Raw genomic sequence first — 19,917 nt, forward strand, 5'->3', positions numbered from 1 at the left:
AGTTGTTGTATCAGTTAATTATCTGATTTTACTAATATAATAAGCTGAACTAGGCTGCTGGCCAATTCAAACATATCGTCATAGTCATAGAATACTGACGGATCTTTATATGTAATATTTGTCAGATCCGTCAGTATTCTACGACTATGACGATATGGGAGCCTAGCGGCGGCCTTACTCATTGCAAGGCTCCGGGCGGTAGGTCTTTGCGAGGCCCTTTGTCCTTCGTGAAAAGTATGTGATACGAAGCTAGGTCTGGTTGTTTGATTTAGGTATTTGTCATGTTTGTCGAGAAATGTTAAAGTTACAGAAATAAATAAGTTTGAGTTTTAAATTGCTCGGGTTGTTACGCGAGGTCCCTGCAAAAGCGAGACCCCAGGCGACTGCCCTGTTCGTTACCCCTTAAGGCTACCGCTGTGGGAGCCCTATTGCAATTAGACACCTATGCTAAGAAAAGTGGCTATCCACAAAGTCTTAATCCTGATAGTTTAATCTAACAGTGGTATTTACTTCTTTGGCGCTGATATGGGAAATCTAACATATTCTGTTTTCTTTGAATTAAGTTAATTAAAGTCTACATGTTACAAAACACGAAATTATTGCATACCTACTGCATACAGGTAAGTGCCTTTTTATACTACACTCACGTTTTTTTTTAACACAACAAACAATAATTTTAAATTTAGGTTAATGGATACGCAATCTCACAAGGAAAATTCGTTCATTTAGTTTCAGGTGTTCTTGTAACCAATAAACAGACGAATATCGATTTTGAGAATTGTTGATTTGTTTTATTGCATATTTTAAGCGTCCTTAGAATTTTTAGGACTAAAGTACAAATTTTTTTGACATTTGCCATTTTATTTATTTGATCAAAATAAAACAATTTTAAACGACATCTTTTTAGTAGTACATTGATAATTTACTATCTTAAGTAATAAACCCTAAGTCGTGATTTTAAATCTGGCGCATACATATAAGCGAATATTATTTTCTCTGCTAATTATAAGACTCATCAACAAATCATCCAAAAATCATAAGTAAATACTTTGCATCGAAAAATTATTTTAAAATCGTATATTTTAACCAAGCCCTATAGAAAAAAATATTTAATATGACAATCGGTTCTTCTCTAGCTTGTTTAGGACCCCAGGAAAAGAATCCCAGTACTTTCGAATTTATAAATATTACGGCTCCTGGAACTATGAAATAAATATACATTAAGTCAGTCCTGTGACGCAAGTACATTATACTAAGTCAAAGGTTCTGTTATAAGTGTTCGTGTATGACACCCTTTAGAGATTCATAGTCATTATAGTTTATTTATATCTATGGACTGTACTCTACATTTATGGGCGTATTTATAAGAAATAAAATTAAAAATAATTTTTTTATGCAACTTAAAATGGCAAACAAGCTGACGGCCCACCTGATGAAAAGTGGTAATACTCGCCTATAGACATGAGCAGTACCATGGACATAACAGAGTATACTGTTTCGCCCATGATATCCGCCATGCGTTACCATTCCTGAAGACTCAGATGTTATTCCTCTGTACACTGTAAATTCACTACCATTTCCCATACTTCAAACTGAAACACAACTATGCAAACACAACTGGTTCACGGTAGAAACACGAAAGGGACAGAGGTCGACTTCTACGACGACCCGCTGGAAAGCGTATGGTTAATTCCTTACGCATTCATGAATGACCTAACTTCGTGATAATGGCCGTGTGGTCCCGGCATAGTATAGACCATCCCTTCCTTTCCCATGGGTGTCGTAAGAGGCAACTAAGGGAGGACGAGGGATAGCAGTATCCCTCTTAAAACATCTCTAATCCTAACTGCGGCTGCCAATCCGCCTGTAAAACGTGGCAACTACTGCCAAAACCCCCCAAGGGGAGGCTTATATTCAGCTAGTTAAAGGCAAGTTAGACAGTTAAAGATTGATAAGACTCTCATCTGTCTGGTACACTGGCAGTTCGGGTAAGTTTGCCACTTAATTTTTGTTCACTTAAAAAATGTATGCATTAGCTTATTCTTAAAGAGTAACAACTAACCAATTACTGTCTTGCTTTTTCGGTCGATCATTACACAAAACTCGTTGTTCCGCAGTTCGACTATGGGAGACATCGTTTGCCTACATTGTTCGAGTGACATACCTTTCACAATGTTAGTGTTCATTATGATACTTCTGTAATCTCCTGAAATGCAATTTTATTTTATATCTACTTGCAAAATAAAATTACGAGTTATCCTGCAGTGTGGTTATAAATATGCATGATTATAGTACTTCTCATGCGTGACCACTCCTAATGACTCTGAGAATAACTATATAGGCCTTAGAGGGCTCAGGAATATCGAGGTCCAAGCGGGGCTGGCCAGGTAGGCTATAACTAACCCTGAGTGTTCTTTTTGTGGATAATAATGAAATGATCACATCGCTTGCGCTAACGATATATGCGGGCGGGACACCAATGAGGGATGATAGATGAAGATGAAAGCAGGTCAGTTAGCCTATCATGACGAATTGCACTAGAATCAATCACGATGGTTTCCAGGGACATGGAGGTCGACCTGATAGGATGAATTGCCAGCAATGGGGCAGTTAGACCCATTACAAACAATCCACCAACCCTGAGTGTTGGTTGTGATGTACCGTTCTTTATTCTTTATTGCACACAAGCATAATATTAAGAACAATTAATTTTAAACGTAAGGTACAAAGGCGAGCTTATCTCTAATAAGAGATTTCTTCTAGTAAACCTTTTCATGTAAATTAAATTGAAATTTTCTTACATAAAAATACGGTGGCATACGATTTGTGTATATTGCATAAACATATTTGTAAGATAAGTATATACAAAGAATAATACAAACTACATTTACAATTACACAAAATACATAAACGCTGTAAACATATAAATATTGGAATAAATAATACATACAAAATACAAATATGCACATATACATATATGGATGTATCACCATAGTGATAAGTCATGCCCACTTAGTCGACGCTTAAAGATATAAAAGGTATAAAAAGTATAAAACAATAAATGCTTTCAAATTCAGAACCGATTTTAACAATATTTTTCATAATTGATACAATTCCCATATTAACGTCTTGATATAGATAGATGATATTTCCCCTTAAATTGTTTTATTTACTTACCCTTTTGTTGAGAAGGCTGGAGATCCCAAGTGACAATCTTCATATACTTGGGCGTATTCGTAAAGGATATTTTATTGTTTAGTGCAACAAAACTATGAACTGCTGGAAACACATCTTGTGGTTATTTGCATGTTTGTTTATTTGCATTTTACAATTATACATTTTTTATATAACTCATTACAATGGTAAACTAGCTGACGGCTACCTAATAAAAAATGGTAACTACTGCTTACAGGCATAAACAGTATCGTAAACATCACAGAATACGGTGAAATGCTCAGGGTACTCCTTAGACGTTGCCATTCCTGAGAACCAAGATGTCGTCTGCGTATCCTACATTTCGCAGTCATATCCCACTCTTATCTCTATCACAAATAGAAACAATCATGCCAGTATTAGCAGTACATTTGTTTGGTAGTAAAAATACAAATGGAATAGAGGTACCCGAGCAGGTAACTTGTAAAATACTGCTTTGCCCGCTTCTAACTAAGTAGTTCCCGTATATCATTCCCATTGGAACTCTTCATGAATCCGGTCTTATATTGTATTATATACTTAAATTAAATAATAATTACGTATCGAATACCTCCATAAAATTTCAGCCAATTTTACTGATCGGTTATTTTATAGCATTTTATATATTATTCTTTAGATTGACATAACTTTTATTATTTATGAGCCGATTTAAATAAATCAAACAGTAAATGAATAAAATGGAGTAAACCGCAACCCTTTAGTGAAAACCGCATTCAAATCAGTTAAGCCGTTTCTGAGATTAGCGGGCACAAACGTGCAGTCAAACAAACAAAAATTCTAATACTCATTGTTTTGGGTTCCATTGTGTTCATAAAGCCCCCCCCCCCCCCCCTCTATAATAGTTTTTCGTATTTATCTTTCAAGTACAGACAGCGACCAGTTACAATTGTAATATATGTATTGACTGATATTAATTAGGTACTTACATTCGTAAAATGACAATATTATCGCTGATTTGTGCTCAAATAGTCCTATATTGTTATTGAAATCATCTCTATTAAAATGGGGATGAACTAAACTTGTTTTGATATCAGTCTCTGTATAAAATGTAAAATAACATTTGGTAAATTGAAATATTCTAACATGATGTTTGAATATTTATTGTAGTTAAACATTTAATAAAAAATAATCGCCATCATTTTGACATCGTTGACTGCACAATAGTTTATATGCTTGTAAGTTCGTGCAATGAAATATGTTTGTATTAGCAATAATAAATATATGTATTACCATAGACATATTTTATAACACCATCTAGTCATAAACAAGCTTGTATTATGAATATTAGACAATTTATAAACATACTTTTTTTTATTAATATATACATATTTTATAGAGAAAATACCCAGACCAATACAAACAAACATAGTCATGAATACAGAAGATTATATTGTGCGGCTAAGCTGAGACAGTTTAATAAATCGTTACAGCATCTCACTGAAAGAAAGGAACAATTTTTTTTTTCAAGTAAACTTTAAGCATTTTCATTCAGACCATAATTTCAGTCAAAAAGCAACTATAATATAAACTGACGTCAAGGTTTTTTTTATACCACTGAGGTGGCAAACGAGCATATGGCCCACCTGATGGTAAGGTGTAAAAAATACAAGCAATCGGTTTTTATATAGTTGTTTACCGCGTGATTACGAGTTTTTTTTTTTTTAATGGATGATAGATAGATGGACAGATACTCTTTATTGTTTCCTTCAAAAGACTACAATAGTAAACCTGTTTTAGATACAATGTGATGAATATCGGTATACATTAGCGAGGTAGCAGTGGGAGATGACAGGTGAGAAGGTCAGGAAACAGATCAGTTGGGCCATAGTGACGAATCTAACAATAAATCAATCACAATGATGAAAATGGAATGACAGCCCCGGATGTGCTAACGGTATACGTTGGCGGGGCACCAGTGAAGGGTAATTGATGAGAATGAAAACAGGCCAGTTAGCCCATCATGATGAATTTATCAGGAATTAACTAAGATAATTTCCAGGGGAAACCGCATGGAGGTCGACCTGGTTGGGTATATTGCTAGCAATGGGATTCTGAATCTTCATTACTAACAATCCCTTTCCCTCCACTAATCCTCATTACTAACAATTCTTCACCCCCCCCCCCCCCCCTCCGCCTTCGTGGTCCCGGGTTAGGATAGGCTACCCTTTCCTTTCCTGTGTGTGTCGTATGAGGCGACTAAGGTAAGTTATCGTAAAGGGATACGGAGCAGCGTTGATGGCCATGGTACTCTCACGCGTGGCTGTTTCTGAAGACCAAAATGTTGTCCCCGTACCTAGTAATTTCACTGCTATATCCCACCCATCGAACCAAAACGCAGCCATGCAAACTTCTTGACAGAGTGGAACAGAGATATTTATCCAAGCAAACTAAATTTGTAGTCTCAATCTTACCTATGTCTTTATAGGCGTTTGTCCTATAACGAATTTTCCAGGCCTGCAGCAAGTTCGCTATTTCTGGTTCAGTTCGAATAGAGACACAGTGACCAGGAGCCACTGACCATCTGTCTCGGAGAAGAAGTGAAACGCAAATAATCCTAACTGGCGTTATGTTCAAGTAAACAACGCCTACGCCTTCTAATCCCAATTTGTGACCTAAAATTTTAAAGTATAGGTAGGTATATAATCCTGATAACAATCTATAACCAAAGAATGAATGTATATACATTACTGTATTAGTCCACATTAATATTATAAACTAGCTGCCCGTCCCGGCGTCGTACGGGTGGACATTTTTAACATTTCCCTTCACTACTCTGCTCCTATTAATCGTAGCGTGATGAATATTATAACCTGCCCAGGAGTATGAAGAATAATTATACCAAGTTTCATTAAAATCCGTCGAGTAGTTTTTGTTTCTATAACGAACATACAGACAGACAGACAAAAATTTTACTGATTGCATTTTTAGCATCAGCATCGAGCACTAATCACCCCCTGATAGTTATTTTGGAAATATATTTCATTTACAGAATTGACCTCTCTACAGATTTATTATAAGTATAGATATAGATGTGAAACTTAATTTAAAGAACTGTTCCATTAATCGTTATGAAATTTGGCATACGCTTAGTATTTGAGATAGATGACATACGCTGCTTGCTAAGTCGTAGGATCATATGATCTCGACCATCAAGTAGGTGTCTACATCGTATCGATGGTCAAACATCCTTAGTTCGGCCATAGTCTAAAGAACTTACTGTATACAACTACAGTAATAACATTATCACGTGAGTTTGTTGTTTATTATCTCTTTGTCTTGGCGTCGTCAATCAACAATTTAAAGAAATACGTGTAGTATTTGAGATGCAGTAGGCTACCTTTATTCATGTTATGCGAACTAAGTCGCGTTTAAATATTAATAATATTAGTATTGCTACTACTACTAGAAATGGCAAAAATCGAAAGAGCGGGATCGATAAGAATGGGGACTAGCAATTCCATTCATCGTCATATTAGCCTTTAACTGTCCACTGCTGAACATAAGCCGCTATTGGGGGTTGTATCAGCAGTTGTCACGCTTGACAGGCAGGCATGCAACTGCAGTTAGGTTTTGGATATGTTTCAAGAGGGATGAGGGCAGTAGCCCATCTCTCGCTTTCCCTTAGTTGCCTCTTACGACACTCATGGAAAAGGAAAGGGTGGCCTATTCTATGCTCTGACAACACAGCGAAGAATAGGACACCTCTAATAAAGCGACCTTCACATTATACCTCCTGATGAATCCGTCACAAGTCAACTGACCGGATATATATATATATAGACTTTCTTCATGTACATTGGCGTCATATACATTTTTATGGGATGATAACGGAACCATAAATGGAAAATAATAAAGAAAAGTTAACTTAAACTGACTTGGTTTATCTGTGGCGGCATGTCTTTGTGATATTTTAAATACTTCGTTACCTTTGTGACCGACCAGGCACAAATGAACAAAAAACACAATCAGTAATATAATAATCAGTGTAAATGTTATTGTAATATGAATAAACAGACATTTTTCTCCCCTTGTAAATTTTGTCTTATTTTTAGATTCGTATTTAGACATGATTTTTATAATGAAGGAAACCGTTGCACACTAGATTTAGCAAGACTCGGATCAATACTTAGTGCAAAATTGGCCACCACTTAATGTGTAACCGCTGGTGGTCAATAACTCAATCTTAATTATTATAAACAAAAATCAATCTTTTCTCATTAAGTGTAGAATTAAACACTAAATAAATATTCCTTTCTTACAAAATATAGGTTGGAAGATACGAGTTCTTTGATAATAATCTAAGATTTTGTTCCAAATAAAGATCGCAGACTTCAATCATGGCCATACCAGTTACTTTTTTTTTCATAACATAGAAATGTTATATAGTTATGCTTGGACAATAATAGCTCCATTGCTGGCAATATATCCTATCAGGTCGACATCCACACGGTTCCCCCTGGAAACTATCGTGATTAATTCTTGTCAAATTCTTCACGATGAGCCATCTGAATTGCCTTCATCCTCACCTATCATTTATCACTGGTGCCCCACCAATGTAGACTGATAGCGCAGGCGGGGTTACCGTTCAATTTTAACCCATTAAAAAACCTGTAAGTAGATAACTTTAGAGATAAAAAATAATTTTCCTAATCGATTTATAAATGACGTAGTTCTGAAGTAACAGACAAAAAGAATTAACCGAATCCAGAATCTTCTCCCTTTTTTTTAAAGTCGAATGAAAATTTACCTCTCAGAATTTCTATTATAATAACAATGCATGCGTTCTATAAGTTACATTATGTACGTTCTCCCCGTACATAGATGAACCGCTTACTCGTTTGGCCTGTGTTATAAAGTAAAAATTGTTTTGTTTTTTACGACGTTTATTATGCATTATTTCAATTCCAGACAAATTATCATACTGAAGATTAAGCAGCATGGTCTCCAACCTTGGCCTGTTCCATAACGGAACAATCGTACTAAAAAAATGCATTATTTCAGTTATTATACATTTACCGAGGTAGATAAAACCTTACATTATAAAATATACAAATTGGCAATGTAAAAAAAAAGGAAATACAATAACCTGTAGGTTAAAGCGAGAGAGATAATAGGACAATAATTTGCACAACATAAGCTTGAAGCTGTTTTGAAGCTGGCGAGAGTATTAACAAAATAATTTTGTTAATACTCTCTTTGTATGCTTTACCTGAATGTAATATAAATATATTTCATGTTTCACGTGTAAATATGCTTAAAATATTTCACTTATTTAACTACAATATTTAGAACCACAACAAATATGTTGTATCTTTGTCGATTTAACAAAGAAAATTATCACATTTCAACTAATTAATATTCAGAAGACTTAAGTATTCAAATTAAAATAATAACAAATACGTGAACATCTTCAAATCTTGAAGTTAAGAGATTCATAAGAGATTGCCAATAAGTGTTAATGACATTTTATCGATTGTATTGATTCAACAAATTGATAAAAGCAACAGGTCGTCACATATGCAGCTATAATAATTATATATAAATTTATTATATAAATTAAAACAAAATATTAAAAATATTTTTCAATTACCACTTACTCAAAAAATAAAATAATATCAGCATCAATAATTCAATTTTAAAATAAAATAAATTTTTTAATATTATTACACGGCTGAGCTCTTTGCTCTGCAATATAATTCTTTTAAAACACAATTATTACATAATATACCAATTTATTACTTGTGTACTGAAGTTAAATAAATAATTATTAACTACTAAAATTATTAATTGTTAAATAAAATTGCAAGTTTTGAGTTTCGATTTACAATCCTATACAGAATCGATAAATCATCTAACGATAGTATGAGCATGGTACAGCACTGTTCTATACATCAGAAAAAAATATAGAATTTATGTGGGTCCCATCTCACTCCGGCATTACTGGAAATGAAGTTGTTGACAAATTATCATAAATTTCTTTTAGTACCGATGGTTGATTTCGATAGTTTAAAAGAAAAATGTACAGTAAATGGAATTGTAAGTGGAGTGAAAATAAAGAAAATGGTATGGCGATATTAAAAAAACCTATTTCCAGTAAATCATGGTACTTCACGTCAAAAGATCCTTCCAGGAAATTTATCACAACAATTAATAGGATTCAAATGAACTTTTTTCATTTCATTTATATAAAATCAAACTGAGGACTTCATCAAACTGTGATTTATGCACTGAAGAAAATGCAGATTTTGCTTTACAAAGACTTGTTCTGGTAGATGGCTCAATAAGTTCATATAAAGAGATATCCTGCTTTTTGTCATCTTTTCTTCAGAACACTGATGCTTATCCAATTATATATGACTCCACACTATTAAAATACTGTAATAGGTTCAATTATATACTAAGTTTATGGATAAAACTAAATACTGTCTTATATTTCTAAATATAAATGGGCAATTATTTTGAGAAAGACTGAGTATTCATTAATTAATGTTAGCTTTTTAGCATAACATGAGTATCATAAACAAGAAAATTTACAATTACAAATTATAAAATACTTTCCCAAACTGTAAAGAATCCTATTAACCTAAGCCTCAATAGAATTTAAAAAAATCTGTCATTTTTGGTAAAAATGTCTATTACTTGTAGCAATAGGCAAATTTAAACAACTGTCGTAAAGCGAATGCTTAACTCAACATCAAAAGACAAAAACTTAAAAGTATAGTATGGTTATGCTTACAAATAATTTTCGTTATTACACCAATGCAAATTTAGACAGTTTTTTTGTAGGTGTTTATATACATTACAAGGCCGCTTAGTAATTGGCTAACCAAAACCCTCTTTTTTGCTTGTATCTTAGCTATATCTTCATCTAACTCTTGTGTTGATTTTATCAAGGCATCCCTTTTCGCCAATTGTTGCTGATATCTGGAAAATAACAGTGCGAATATGTCACAATTTGCATTATTACATCAATATACATATATTTATATAACAAATTAGACAAAACATAAGACAGTAGTGTCATATATGTTTCACATATAATACATTGTAATAGCTTGTACATACACATTAGAATTTACCAATATGGGTTATCAAATGTAAGGATCATATGAAAAAATCAGACAAGTTTTAAATAAACTCGCATTATTTTATACTAATTGATGTCCACTACTTTGCCTGCATGGTATTTGATATTCCTGTCCAATATGTATCAATGTATCTACCTATTTATTATGTCTGGAAATACTGGATCAAAATTAACAAATAATGTGTCATTCTTAGTCTTTACTTAAGTCAAAATGATTATTTAAGTAGGTTGTGTACTAAGCTATATAAGTTACTATAGTTTTTTAACTATCCCACGGGAACTTTTTAATTATTTGTGATTAAATGTATCTAAAATGCTGACCGGGGATGTAAGGTACCACTTCATTTAAACCGTTCCAACATTTTTGGAATTAACCCGTGCAAACAAACAAACAGATAGACAAGACAAATTTTAAAAAAATCTGGATGTGTTCTACTTCACTTCTAACATCCCCCAGACTCAGTTATTAGAATTATTTTTCTATGTACAGACATTCCACTTCTACAGTTTTATTATATGTATATATAAATGTAAATTCAGAAGCATATCAGTCAGTTGTCCCAAGGAAATCAACCAGGTTGAGACCTTTATATTTTGTTATTTTTTTCTTGTTTTAACATTAGTGTTCTTCGGTTAGTTGTTAGTTGCTAACTTTTGTTTATCTATCTGAAATTTTCTTCCATTTTACATAGGAAAAGACATTAATTTTGTTTATTATATTTGGATTGTTAACAAGCTCATCTTTTTAGTTTAAATATATTGTTGGGGATTTTGTATGTTGGTTGGTTGCTTTTAGCTGTTTTCTATTCTTGCCTTTTCTTGTTAGTTTCAATTATTTGTTTGTTTACATTTCTATTGAAACACACCATAGAATTGAAAATAGAATAAAGAATTTAAAAGTACCTTAATTTATAAATTAAAGTAGCGAAACATTCTTCTTCTTCTTCAGATACAAAGACCTCTTCTTCAAACATTGTTTTTGGAGGCACTGAAATTAAATGTATAATTTACAAAGCCGAGTTATTGAAGACACCTCAAGTAAATTTATTATAAAAGAAGCTGTAAATAAACTTGTTTTTTTTTATGATATTTAGAATACCAAACATTGATTAGCCCATGTGATGGAAAGTGGTAACCATTGCCTATAAATATGAATAGCATCACAGAGTGCATTGTGATGCCATTGGTTCCACTAACGAGTTGCCATTGTTGAGGATTACAGTATGTTATGTCAGCATACCCTGTATTATCACTGCCATAGGATGGGATTCCTTCACATAAAAACATAGCCATGTGAACATACCTGCTTCACAGTAAAGATAAGGCAAGGACAGAGAAAATTAAGCTAAACTAAGAAAATTAAGCTAAGCTAACTGAAATAACTTTTGTAAATAATCCTTGCTAATTCAAAATAATATTTTCTTGAATAAATGGGTGTGTGATAAAATGGTGTTATTTATAAATGTACATGTATTTTTTATATAGTACAGATATTTAACAATTATTATTTAATTACAATGTGGAATTCTGTATTTGTAAACAATTATAAATGTCAGAACATTCTACTTGATCACTATTTTTTAATGCATACACTTTGCAATCTTCTGTTTCGGATAAAAATAGAAATGCTTCCAAATTTTGGATGGTATCATGTTTCAAATAGAGAATGGACCACATTATTAAAAAATTATGACTGTGAATGGCATCATAAGGAATTCCAATGGAAAGCATGCTATTGTTAAAACTCATAACAATGTAACTGATATTGAATTAATTATATTAGAAAGGAATTTTATATTAAGGCTTATTATTCAAATGATTTGTGTTGGTACAAGACAATTTACATTTACCCAAACTTTTAAAAACAATAAACTCTGAGACTTTCTGAAGTAATGAAAATTAACATAATTTAATTTTTTTGATAAAAATTGTTGTTTGTCAACAAATAAAAGACCAGATTATAGTTTACTCTTTCAGGTCACCAACATAAGTTTTATATAAGTTTAATACGCTTTAAAATATGTAATGGAAAAGAACATATAAATTTGGAATGAAACGAAGTTATAGAAAATCGAATAAAATTTCGTCTGTGTAGTAGTTGATAAGCCAAAGCACGTAATGTTAAATAATTCTAATCTAAAAATAAAAGCCTAAAAAAACAAGGTATATAAAATTATACGTACTTGTTTCGTTTAATGTATTAACTTTTACTCAGAGAAATATTCAAAGGTTTTCTTGTAACTCGTAACTGAGTTTGGTTTAGCAAATAAAATATCGTTTATATTAATCTAATACTCTAAATTAGAAAAGAACATTGACATAATTTAATGTCAGAAGTCAAAAGTGTCAAGCATTGTACAATAACATTTTTTTTTTTTCATTTATTGTGACTTTGGCGAAAGCCGTCAGCCAAAAAGTAACAATTACAAGGTAACAATATAAAATTACAAGACAAATTACAAAAATTATTATAGTTATAAATTAATTACAATATACTAAGAAAGTAAGTTAAGTAGAAAAGTATAAGTTTATAATATACTAATTACAATTACATATTTAAATTTCACCAATTGTTGAAGTAATATAATTAAAAATTTCTTGGTACAAAATGGTATGTTTTAGTAGATCCTGCACTGAAGTAGGAATATTTTGACATTTTAATAAATCTTGACATTGACAAATAAAAAGTAACCGTTGAAGCGAGAATTTAGGACAAACAAAAAAAATATGATCCAAATCAGAAAAAATGTTTTGGCAGTATTTACAGATAGAATTATCCAATAAATTAATACGTTGCAAATGTGCAGGAAATTTACAATGACCTATCCGCAATCTACTTAATGTAGTATAATATTGTCTACCAAGAAAAACATTAGATTTTTCAAACCAATATTGTAACCAGACAATTTACAGATTTTGTTAAAATCAAACCAAGTTTCATTTAGTAAAATGATATCAAAATGTGATGTAAAGTTGTAAATAAAGTTTGTAAATTGAAATATTTTAGACAGAAAGCTTCTTGAGTTCTAATGAACAATATTAATTTCCTTTAAAGATGTAATGGTCATGTTGAAAAATTAGATATGAGTATTTCCTTAATTAATTTGGATGAAATTGTATCAGAATTAGTTTGAGCTTTCTTAACTAGCTCAATAACAGTCTTAGTAATTGTGTTGAGTACAATGTCTGAGTTAATGATGTCAATAACTAATGCCCTTTTTTTAGGAGATTTATTTTGCGTTGGGCTGTTAATAGACACAGGGGTATTTGAATTAATTACAGAGTTAACCGATTTTGAAGTCACTGATGCATAAGATGTTTTGCCTAGAATTTTATCTTTGATTTGAGACAATTTCATCGATTTAGTGGGACAGCTATTAGATACTGCTACATGTTGTCCATTACAATTAACACATTTAGGGTTCTCTTTGTTGATACAGGATCTATAATCATGGGCACCAGCACATATGGAACAAACTTGCTTACTTCTGCAGGAACTGCTTCCATGACCAAATTTGTAACAAGTGAAGCATTGGAGTAGAGGTCTAATGAATTCATGCACATCCAGCCAAATATGGTCATACGTTACGTGATCAGGTCGCTGCGTAGAGAAGAAAGTTACTAAAACTGTAGGAAGAGGATGAAAACTTCCATCTTCTTTCTTTTTTTTGAAACGTTTAACACCAATGATGTCTACAGTAGATTTTAGGTTATTTAAGAGATCTTCCTCAGATATTTCAGTAGGAGCTCTTATAACTCCCTGAGATTCCAGCTGATTATTGGGTATCCTAGCTTGAAGTTTATGTTTTTCTAATAAATCTTTATTTAATAAAAATTCATTAGCCTGTTTCATTGATCGAAAACATATTTTGAATGCAGTAGGACCCATAGTACGAATATAGAATACACCAGGTACAGTCCTCAGAATAGAATTGACTTGCAATAAGTTTACATTGTTGCCCTCAATAGGAGACAACAGGATAAAATATTCATTTTTAGTAGTGTCAGAATATAGGTAATTTTGATCTTTAAACAGTCCTCTTTTTGAGTGAGTAAATTTAATACTCATCTTAGCATCTGGCTCTTCATCAGATATGGAAGTATTTTTTTTTCTTTTTAACTTGCCTCCGCTTGACTCGCACATATCCTCTAACAACACACGAGGACTTAAATTGGAGAAATAAGTAAAAGAAACTAGGAGAAGCAACAAATAAATATTAAACAAATAAAAAGAATTTAAAATTTCCGCCCTCGCGTTACAAGTTTTTTTCTGATCAATAACACAGTAGGTTTAGTATTTTTATTATTTTTTCTTTCTTACGGCACAGCACAAAGTGCATCCGTCAAAAACAAAGTTTGGGAAACAGCATTTTAGAAAAGGAGTGTAGGCTTAGTATTATATATAACTATATATAGCCGCAATATATGTACCGATACGCCACGATAGATATTGACCGGATAGATTCGCACCTACGACTCAATTCTTTATAAAGTACATGCACGATGATGAAATCTATAAGCTAGAGATATCTAAAACTGATTTAATCGAAATGAATTATGAGCACTGAGATAGATAAGAGGGGCTGGGTAAGATATGTCCATCCTAAAATTATTTGGTGCCTGCGCTAGCACTATTTTCTTTTTGCTATATTAAATACGAAATATATAGTTACAATATCTGACCAATACTAATTCAATATTGTAAAAAAAGCAATAATAATATTACAAGCCTATATCACAGAGCAAGTATCGTAAAATGGGGTCAATAGAGGTCAGAATAGGGACACAATTGGTTTTAAAGATTTGAAGTTGAATGGAAAAATATAATAGTTTTTGCAAAAAGGTTTAACATTTAATAGAATATTAAATCTCTAAAAAGGCAAAATTGGAGGCTGTAAAGTTAGTAACAGGTGTCTAAATCTTATCTCAAAGTTTTTTTTTTAATCTATAAGCGGCCGAAACATCTTGGAAACGATTATCAATGTTATATTTATACTACAACATCGATAAATTTTCGTCTGAAGTTTGATTTTGTATCTATTGATCCCATTTTGCGATTATCACTACATTATCATAGTTGGCACCGGTCTCATATCAACGAAACCTGTAAAAAAAACTGAAATACATGTTACTTTGTCGATGAATTGAAGAATACTAACAGTCATAGTCTGTCTGAACCAGATTGTACTGACACCATGACTTTTGTACTGACCCCACCTAATACTGACACAAGTGCATAAATTTTCATTTTTAATTTATATTAATATTTGATTGTTAGCCACTAGCCTTTATCGGAAAAAAATATTAAAAATCGAATTTAATTTACAGAAAAGTATCATATGCAAAGCTTAAAAAATTTACAATAAAACGAAAAATATAAAGCACCAACCATGACTTTGTACAAAATTAAATAGAAAAGGCTATTGGTTAACAAGTATTATTATGAATCATTAATTCCTCATTAACAATTTCCATAATTACATAATTATAGAATTGTTTTGATTGTATTTCTTTGATTTAACTATATTACAATGATGTGATCTTTTATTTCTTAAATATATATATATATATATATATATATATATATATATATATATATATATATATATATATATATATATATATATATATATATATATATATATATATATATATATATATATATATATATATATATATATATATATATATATATATATATATATATATATATATATATATGTATGTATATATATATATATATATAGAGATGGGCAATCCACCTGGGTGGGTTTAAAGTCTGGTGGGTAAAAACCGGGTGTTTTGGGTTTATTGGGTTTAAACCCCATAAACACCCAAATTTTTGGGTGTTTATGATTTTGTACTTCATCATCGTCATCTCAGCCGCAAGACGTCCACTATACTGGACATAGACAATATTATTATGCAGCCTACAGAATAAAAAACTTTTAATTTGATTTTGAGTTTATTAAGAAAGAGATGAAAGTAAAATGTAAAACTACAGTCAATCACTGTCAGATTCAGAGTTATTACAAGCGATGAATTGTATAGGTTCGATAGGCTCTATTTCGTCTAAACTGTTATGTTCATTTACTTGCTCAATGAAAGCTTCTAAGGTATTTTCTTCATTAAACTGAATGTCCTCGCATTCAGCTTTATGTTTAAGATTCCAGTTATAACAAATGAATGAAATTTTTTCAGTTCTTTCAGTTGTAAGTCGATTTCTTTTGTTATTATGTATGTAGCCTTGGATACTAAAGGAACGCTCAGTGGCTGCCGAAGTACAGGGAGCTGATAGAATACGAATCGCTACTTTGCTTAACTCAGTGGAACCACAAATACCTTTCCACCATATTAGGGGCTCAATGCTATCTAATGAGCTCCATACAAATCCTCTGGCCCAAAAGTTTTCTTTAGCTTTATAACACGCCAAATCTGCCATTACATTTGACAAACTTAAGTGTTGGCTTAAATTGTAGATAAACTCCATACCCTTAAGTTCTTCCTCTTGAGTAAGTTCGACTCCTAGAGTCCTGGGGTCTATTATTGGCCTCATTGCCATATTGCATCTTGAAGATACTGATGTTAGAATCTGCTGTTTGCTTTCTTCGCTCAATGTCGAAATCTCATTTAATGCAAAACGTATCTTAGCTTGTACATCTCTAAATGTAATGTATGTGCGATGCAAACGATTCTGGTCGCTCTCTAAGTAAAATATGCTTTCAGTGACTGGTTCCAAAATACTTATACATTCCCCTGTCTTCGTCCAGAAATCATCACTTAGAATTAAATCTTTAATATCTCTTGAAATTACCACATCTTCTCTAACTGTTAATATTTGCAAAGCTATCTTATTTGCTTTCAAACTTTTTAACGAAGTAACATGACTTCCCCATCTTGTAGCACAAGGCAATTTTAGTGTTTGTGTAGAATCTTCACTCTGCCTTGATTTTATCAACAAGGAACTTAATCGTTGACTCCTTTTAACAGTTTTTATTATATTTATGGCTTGCATAATAAACACAGTTACTTCTTGTATCTTTACAATATCTTGGCACAACAAGTTAAGGATATGTGCACAGCAACCGAGAGGAACAACATGTAGATATTTGAGTTTTGTTAATTCGAATGCCTTTTGTATATTTCTAGCGTTATCGCCAATAAGTACAAGAAACTTATTTGCTCCATACACTTTCATTACTTTTTCAACTTCTTGGCTAAGGTATTCACTAGTGTGAGGATTACTTTCTGTATTCAAACTTTTAACGTATGCAGGTTGAGGTTTTGATATAAGAAAGTTTATTATTCCTTCATTTCTTAAATTAGACCAGCCATCGCACTGAAGGTGTAAGTAACTACAAGCATTTAGTTCCTCATTTAACTCAAAACGCATTTCTCTATATATTTTATCTAAGTATTTTGTCGCTAAAGCTTTACGTGAAGGTATTTTAAATTTTGGTTGCAATTTTTCGAAAAATTGTATCCATAAAGGATGTTGCACCATCGATAATGGCGTCCCTGTTACAAATATAGCTCTCGCTAATTCTGTTTTTATATGATCATCGGTGTCTTGAAACTCAGCATTTATTGTAGTGTTAGCAGACGACGAGGGGCTTATAAAAGAATCATTTGTCTCTATCTCTGACAGTCCAGACATTTTGGTTTTGGACGAGCTATCTTTTATAAGTTTCATAGAGTCTTTTAATGTTTCTGGAGATTTTGGACAAGTGATAAGATGTTGAAGCATTTTGGCAGCATTACTGAATTTGTAGACCTTATTACAAAGCTTGCAAGAAACAGACTTGTTTGGTAAAGTACGGTAGTGCTCCCATATGCGTAAATCTTTAGGTCTCCCCATTGAACCTAAAAAAATGAACGATGATTAGTTGGTCTGACGAAAATTCAACAATAGAGTGCCTATTTTTTTACAATGATTATTTCTTGTTATTTACAATAAATTTATTAAAAAAATAATAAAATAAATACAAAAAACCTTTGTAAAATTACATCTCCTCGGAGGATTAAACGCAGACGCTAGTTTATTATCGTATTGTTCTGTATTTTTCTCAGCAACTTCTTTAATTCGATTAGGTACTTACGCATATTATGTTAAAAATAAATATCTAGTACACATCTTAGGCTATCCACCATTATTATCCAATGACGACTCTCAGCTAACTATGCACTATCATCCAAAATAAACGTGTATGGAAAATTTTATCCCAGTCGGTTGAGGATTGAGGATAATTGCATCAACAAACGAACATACCTACATACTTTTATTTACATAACGCAAGCTAAATAAAAGCTTGTAATAATACATCTAATTTTAAGTTAAAATTGTTAAGTGATCATGATATAATTGTATCATTCAAAAATCCACTTACCTTTAATTATTTCTTGTTAAGTATAAATATTATTTCAAATCTGCTCCCTTAATATGCACTTTTTTACTGCTTTTCCTACCTAACACGTTACCAGGAAGTCACGTTACCAGAGTCAGAGTAATAGTGAACACGTTTGACAGTGATTGTCGTCGCCTCATATTCAGCGTCGACGAATAGGGGAATCCCCAGTCATAATGTATTGCATGCGTGGCGGTCTTACTTCAAATCCATAAACAAAGAGATAATTACAGAACTCGATACTAGATGGCGCTGTTTTTGTTTGAAGAAAGTTTGCGGGCTAAAATACATAGAATTTCATCAATGACTTCCACAAAGAACAACATTTCTGTTTTTTCTAAGTCCGTATCTCTTCCGTATATTTCATAAGATATAAGCTTGGGCTACATTGTTATGCAACGTGATTTTGTCGCTGTCTTGCTAGCAGGGTTGACAGATATACGATTTAAATCGTACTCATACTATTATTTGTCTATTTTTTAATGTACGATCGTAAAGATTATGATCGTAATTCGCACAAAAACATACGACTTTTTGGTTACCTGGCAACATTTTTATTATGAAACGAACATGCTCACATCATCAGTCACATGCAACAATTTATTGGGGATTTCCCCTTCACATCTGGCAGTCCTGCTTGCTAGAATATAGGTAAGTCAGCCACAGTTACTGACGATCGATATTTAAAGGGTATTGTTTTTGTGCTAAATATTTCATAAAAACGTTATTTAATACTTTGTGGATTATTAATTTAGTTGATAATCACTGGAAGTAAAATGGATGCTAATTTGAGAGATCAAGATCTTCGTATAAAACAGTTAATAAAAGAAAATCTACGTAAGTACTCTTTTTATACCTAGGTAGGTAAGGTATAATAAACACAAAAGGTACTTAGATCGCGTGTGTTCGAAGCATTTATTCTAATAAATTTAATTTAAAATTGTAGAAAGAAAAAAATGTCTGCCAAGCCGTAGCCGAAGCCGATCTCCAAATATATTTGGCGATAGTGAGACCCAGTGTCCAGATGATTTACCCAGCGTCGTCGCAACAAAGAAAAAAACGAGGATAAAGTAAAAGAAAATTTACTGAAAGAAGAAACAAACTGTTCTAAATGCTTAATTTATGGAGAAGAGGATAAAAGAAATGAGTATTTCGGACTGTTAGTGGCTCAAGAATTTAAATATATACGGCCATGTGTGCGAACGAGGTGTT

General features: G+C 32.2%; 2 protein-coding genes and 1 long non-coding RNA gene across 5 annotated transcripts; all 3 read right to left on the reverse strand.

Annotated features, from left to right (window-relative positions):
• Nucleotides 1-938: 938 nt before the first annotated feature.
• Nucleotides 939-7,826, reverse strand: LOC113517208 (uncharacterized). 3 transcript variants are annotated; one of them, XM_026901800.3, is made up of 6 exons: nucleotides 7,089-7,826; nucleotides 5,625-5,825; nucleotides 4,140-4,250; nucleotides 3,178-3,276; nucleotides 2,063-2,206; nucleotides 939-1,202 (listed from the first exon to the last, which is right to left on the reverse strand). In XM_026901800.3, the coding sequence occupies exons 1-6, from the start codon at nucleotides 7,279-7,281 to the stop codon at nucleotides 1,063-1,065; spliced, it is 888 nt and encodes a 295-aa protein (XP_026757601.3). In that variant the 5' UTR covers nucleotides 7,282-7,826; the 3' UTR covers nucleotides 939-1,062. The 3 variants fall into 3 exon arrangements, with proteins under 3 accessions (XP_026757601.3, XP_031767473.2, XP_052751422.1); XM_031911613.2 differs by having other exon boundaries at nucleotides 3,178-3,279; XM_052895462.1 differs by lacking the exon at nucleotides 2,063-2,206 and having other exon boundaries at nucleotides 3,178-3,279.
• Nucleotides 7,827-8,855: 1,029 nt separating this feature from the next.
• LOC128200829 (uncharacterized) lies at nucleotides 8,856-12,651 on the reverse strand. Its single transcript, XR_008252907.1, has 3 exons — nucleotides 12,484-12,651; nucleotides 11,204-11,288; nucleotides 8,856-10,137 (listed from the first exon to the last, which is right to left on the reverse strand). It is a non-coding gene; the product is annotated as an uncharacterized LOC128200829 (long non-coding RNA).
• Nucleotides 12,652-16,040: 3,389 nt separating this feature from the next.
• On the reverse strand, nucleotides 16,041-19,700 carry LOC128200831 (uncharacterized). The gene is made up of 2 exons (XM_052895525.1): nucleotides 18,688-19,700; nucleotides 16,041-18,163 (listed from the first exon to the last, which is right to left on the reverse strand). Exon 2 carries the CDS (start codon nucleotides 18,156-18,158, stop codon nucleotides 16,305-16,307), a length of 1,854 nt encoding a protein of 617 aa, XP_052751485.1. The 5' UTR covers nucleotides 18,159-18,163; nucleotides 18,688-19,700; the 3' UTR covers nucleotides 16,041-16,304.
• Between the last annotated feature and the right edge of the window lie 217 nt (nucleotides 19,701-19,917).

Source organism: Galleria mellonella, unplaced genomic scaffold, assembly GCF_026898425.1.
Source record: "Galleria mellonella isolate WM207_F2 unplaced genomic scaffold, CSIRO_AGI_GalMel_v1 utg28, whole genome shotgun sequence".
Classification (NCBI taxonomy): Eukaryota; Metazoa; Arthropoda; class Insecta; order Lepidoptera; family Pyralidae; genus Galleria; species Galleria mellonella.

Excerpts from the sequence above, each read along its gene's own strand:
- LOC113517208 (XM_031911613.2), bottom strand. The coding sequence starts at position 7,281 with ATGTCTAAATACGAATCTAAAAATAAGACAAAATTTACAAGGGGAGAA. Across the intron at positions 5,826-7,088 it reads TGCCGCCACAGATAAACCAA|GTCACAAATTGGGATTAGAA; the intron begins GTCAGTTTAAGT and ends TTAAAATTTTAG. Across the intron at positions 1,203-2,062 it reads AAAAAGCAAGACAGTAATTG|TTCCAGGAGCCGTAATATTT; the intron begins GTTAGTTGTTAC and ends TTTATTTCATAG.
- LOC128200831 (XM_052895525.1), bottom strand. The coding sequence starts at position 18,158 with ATGGGGAGACCTAAAGATTTACGCATATGGGAGCACTACCGTACTTTA.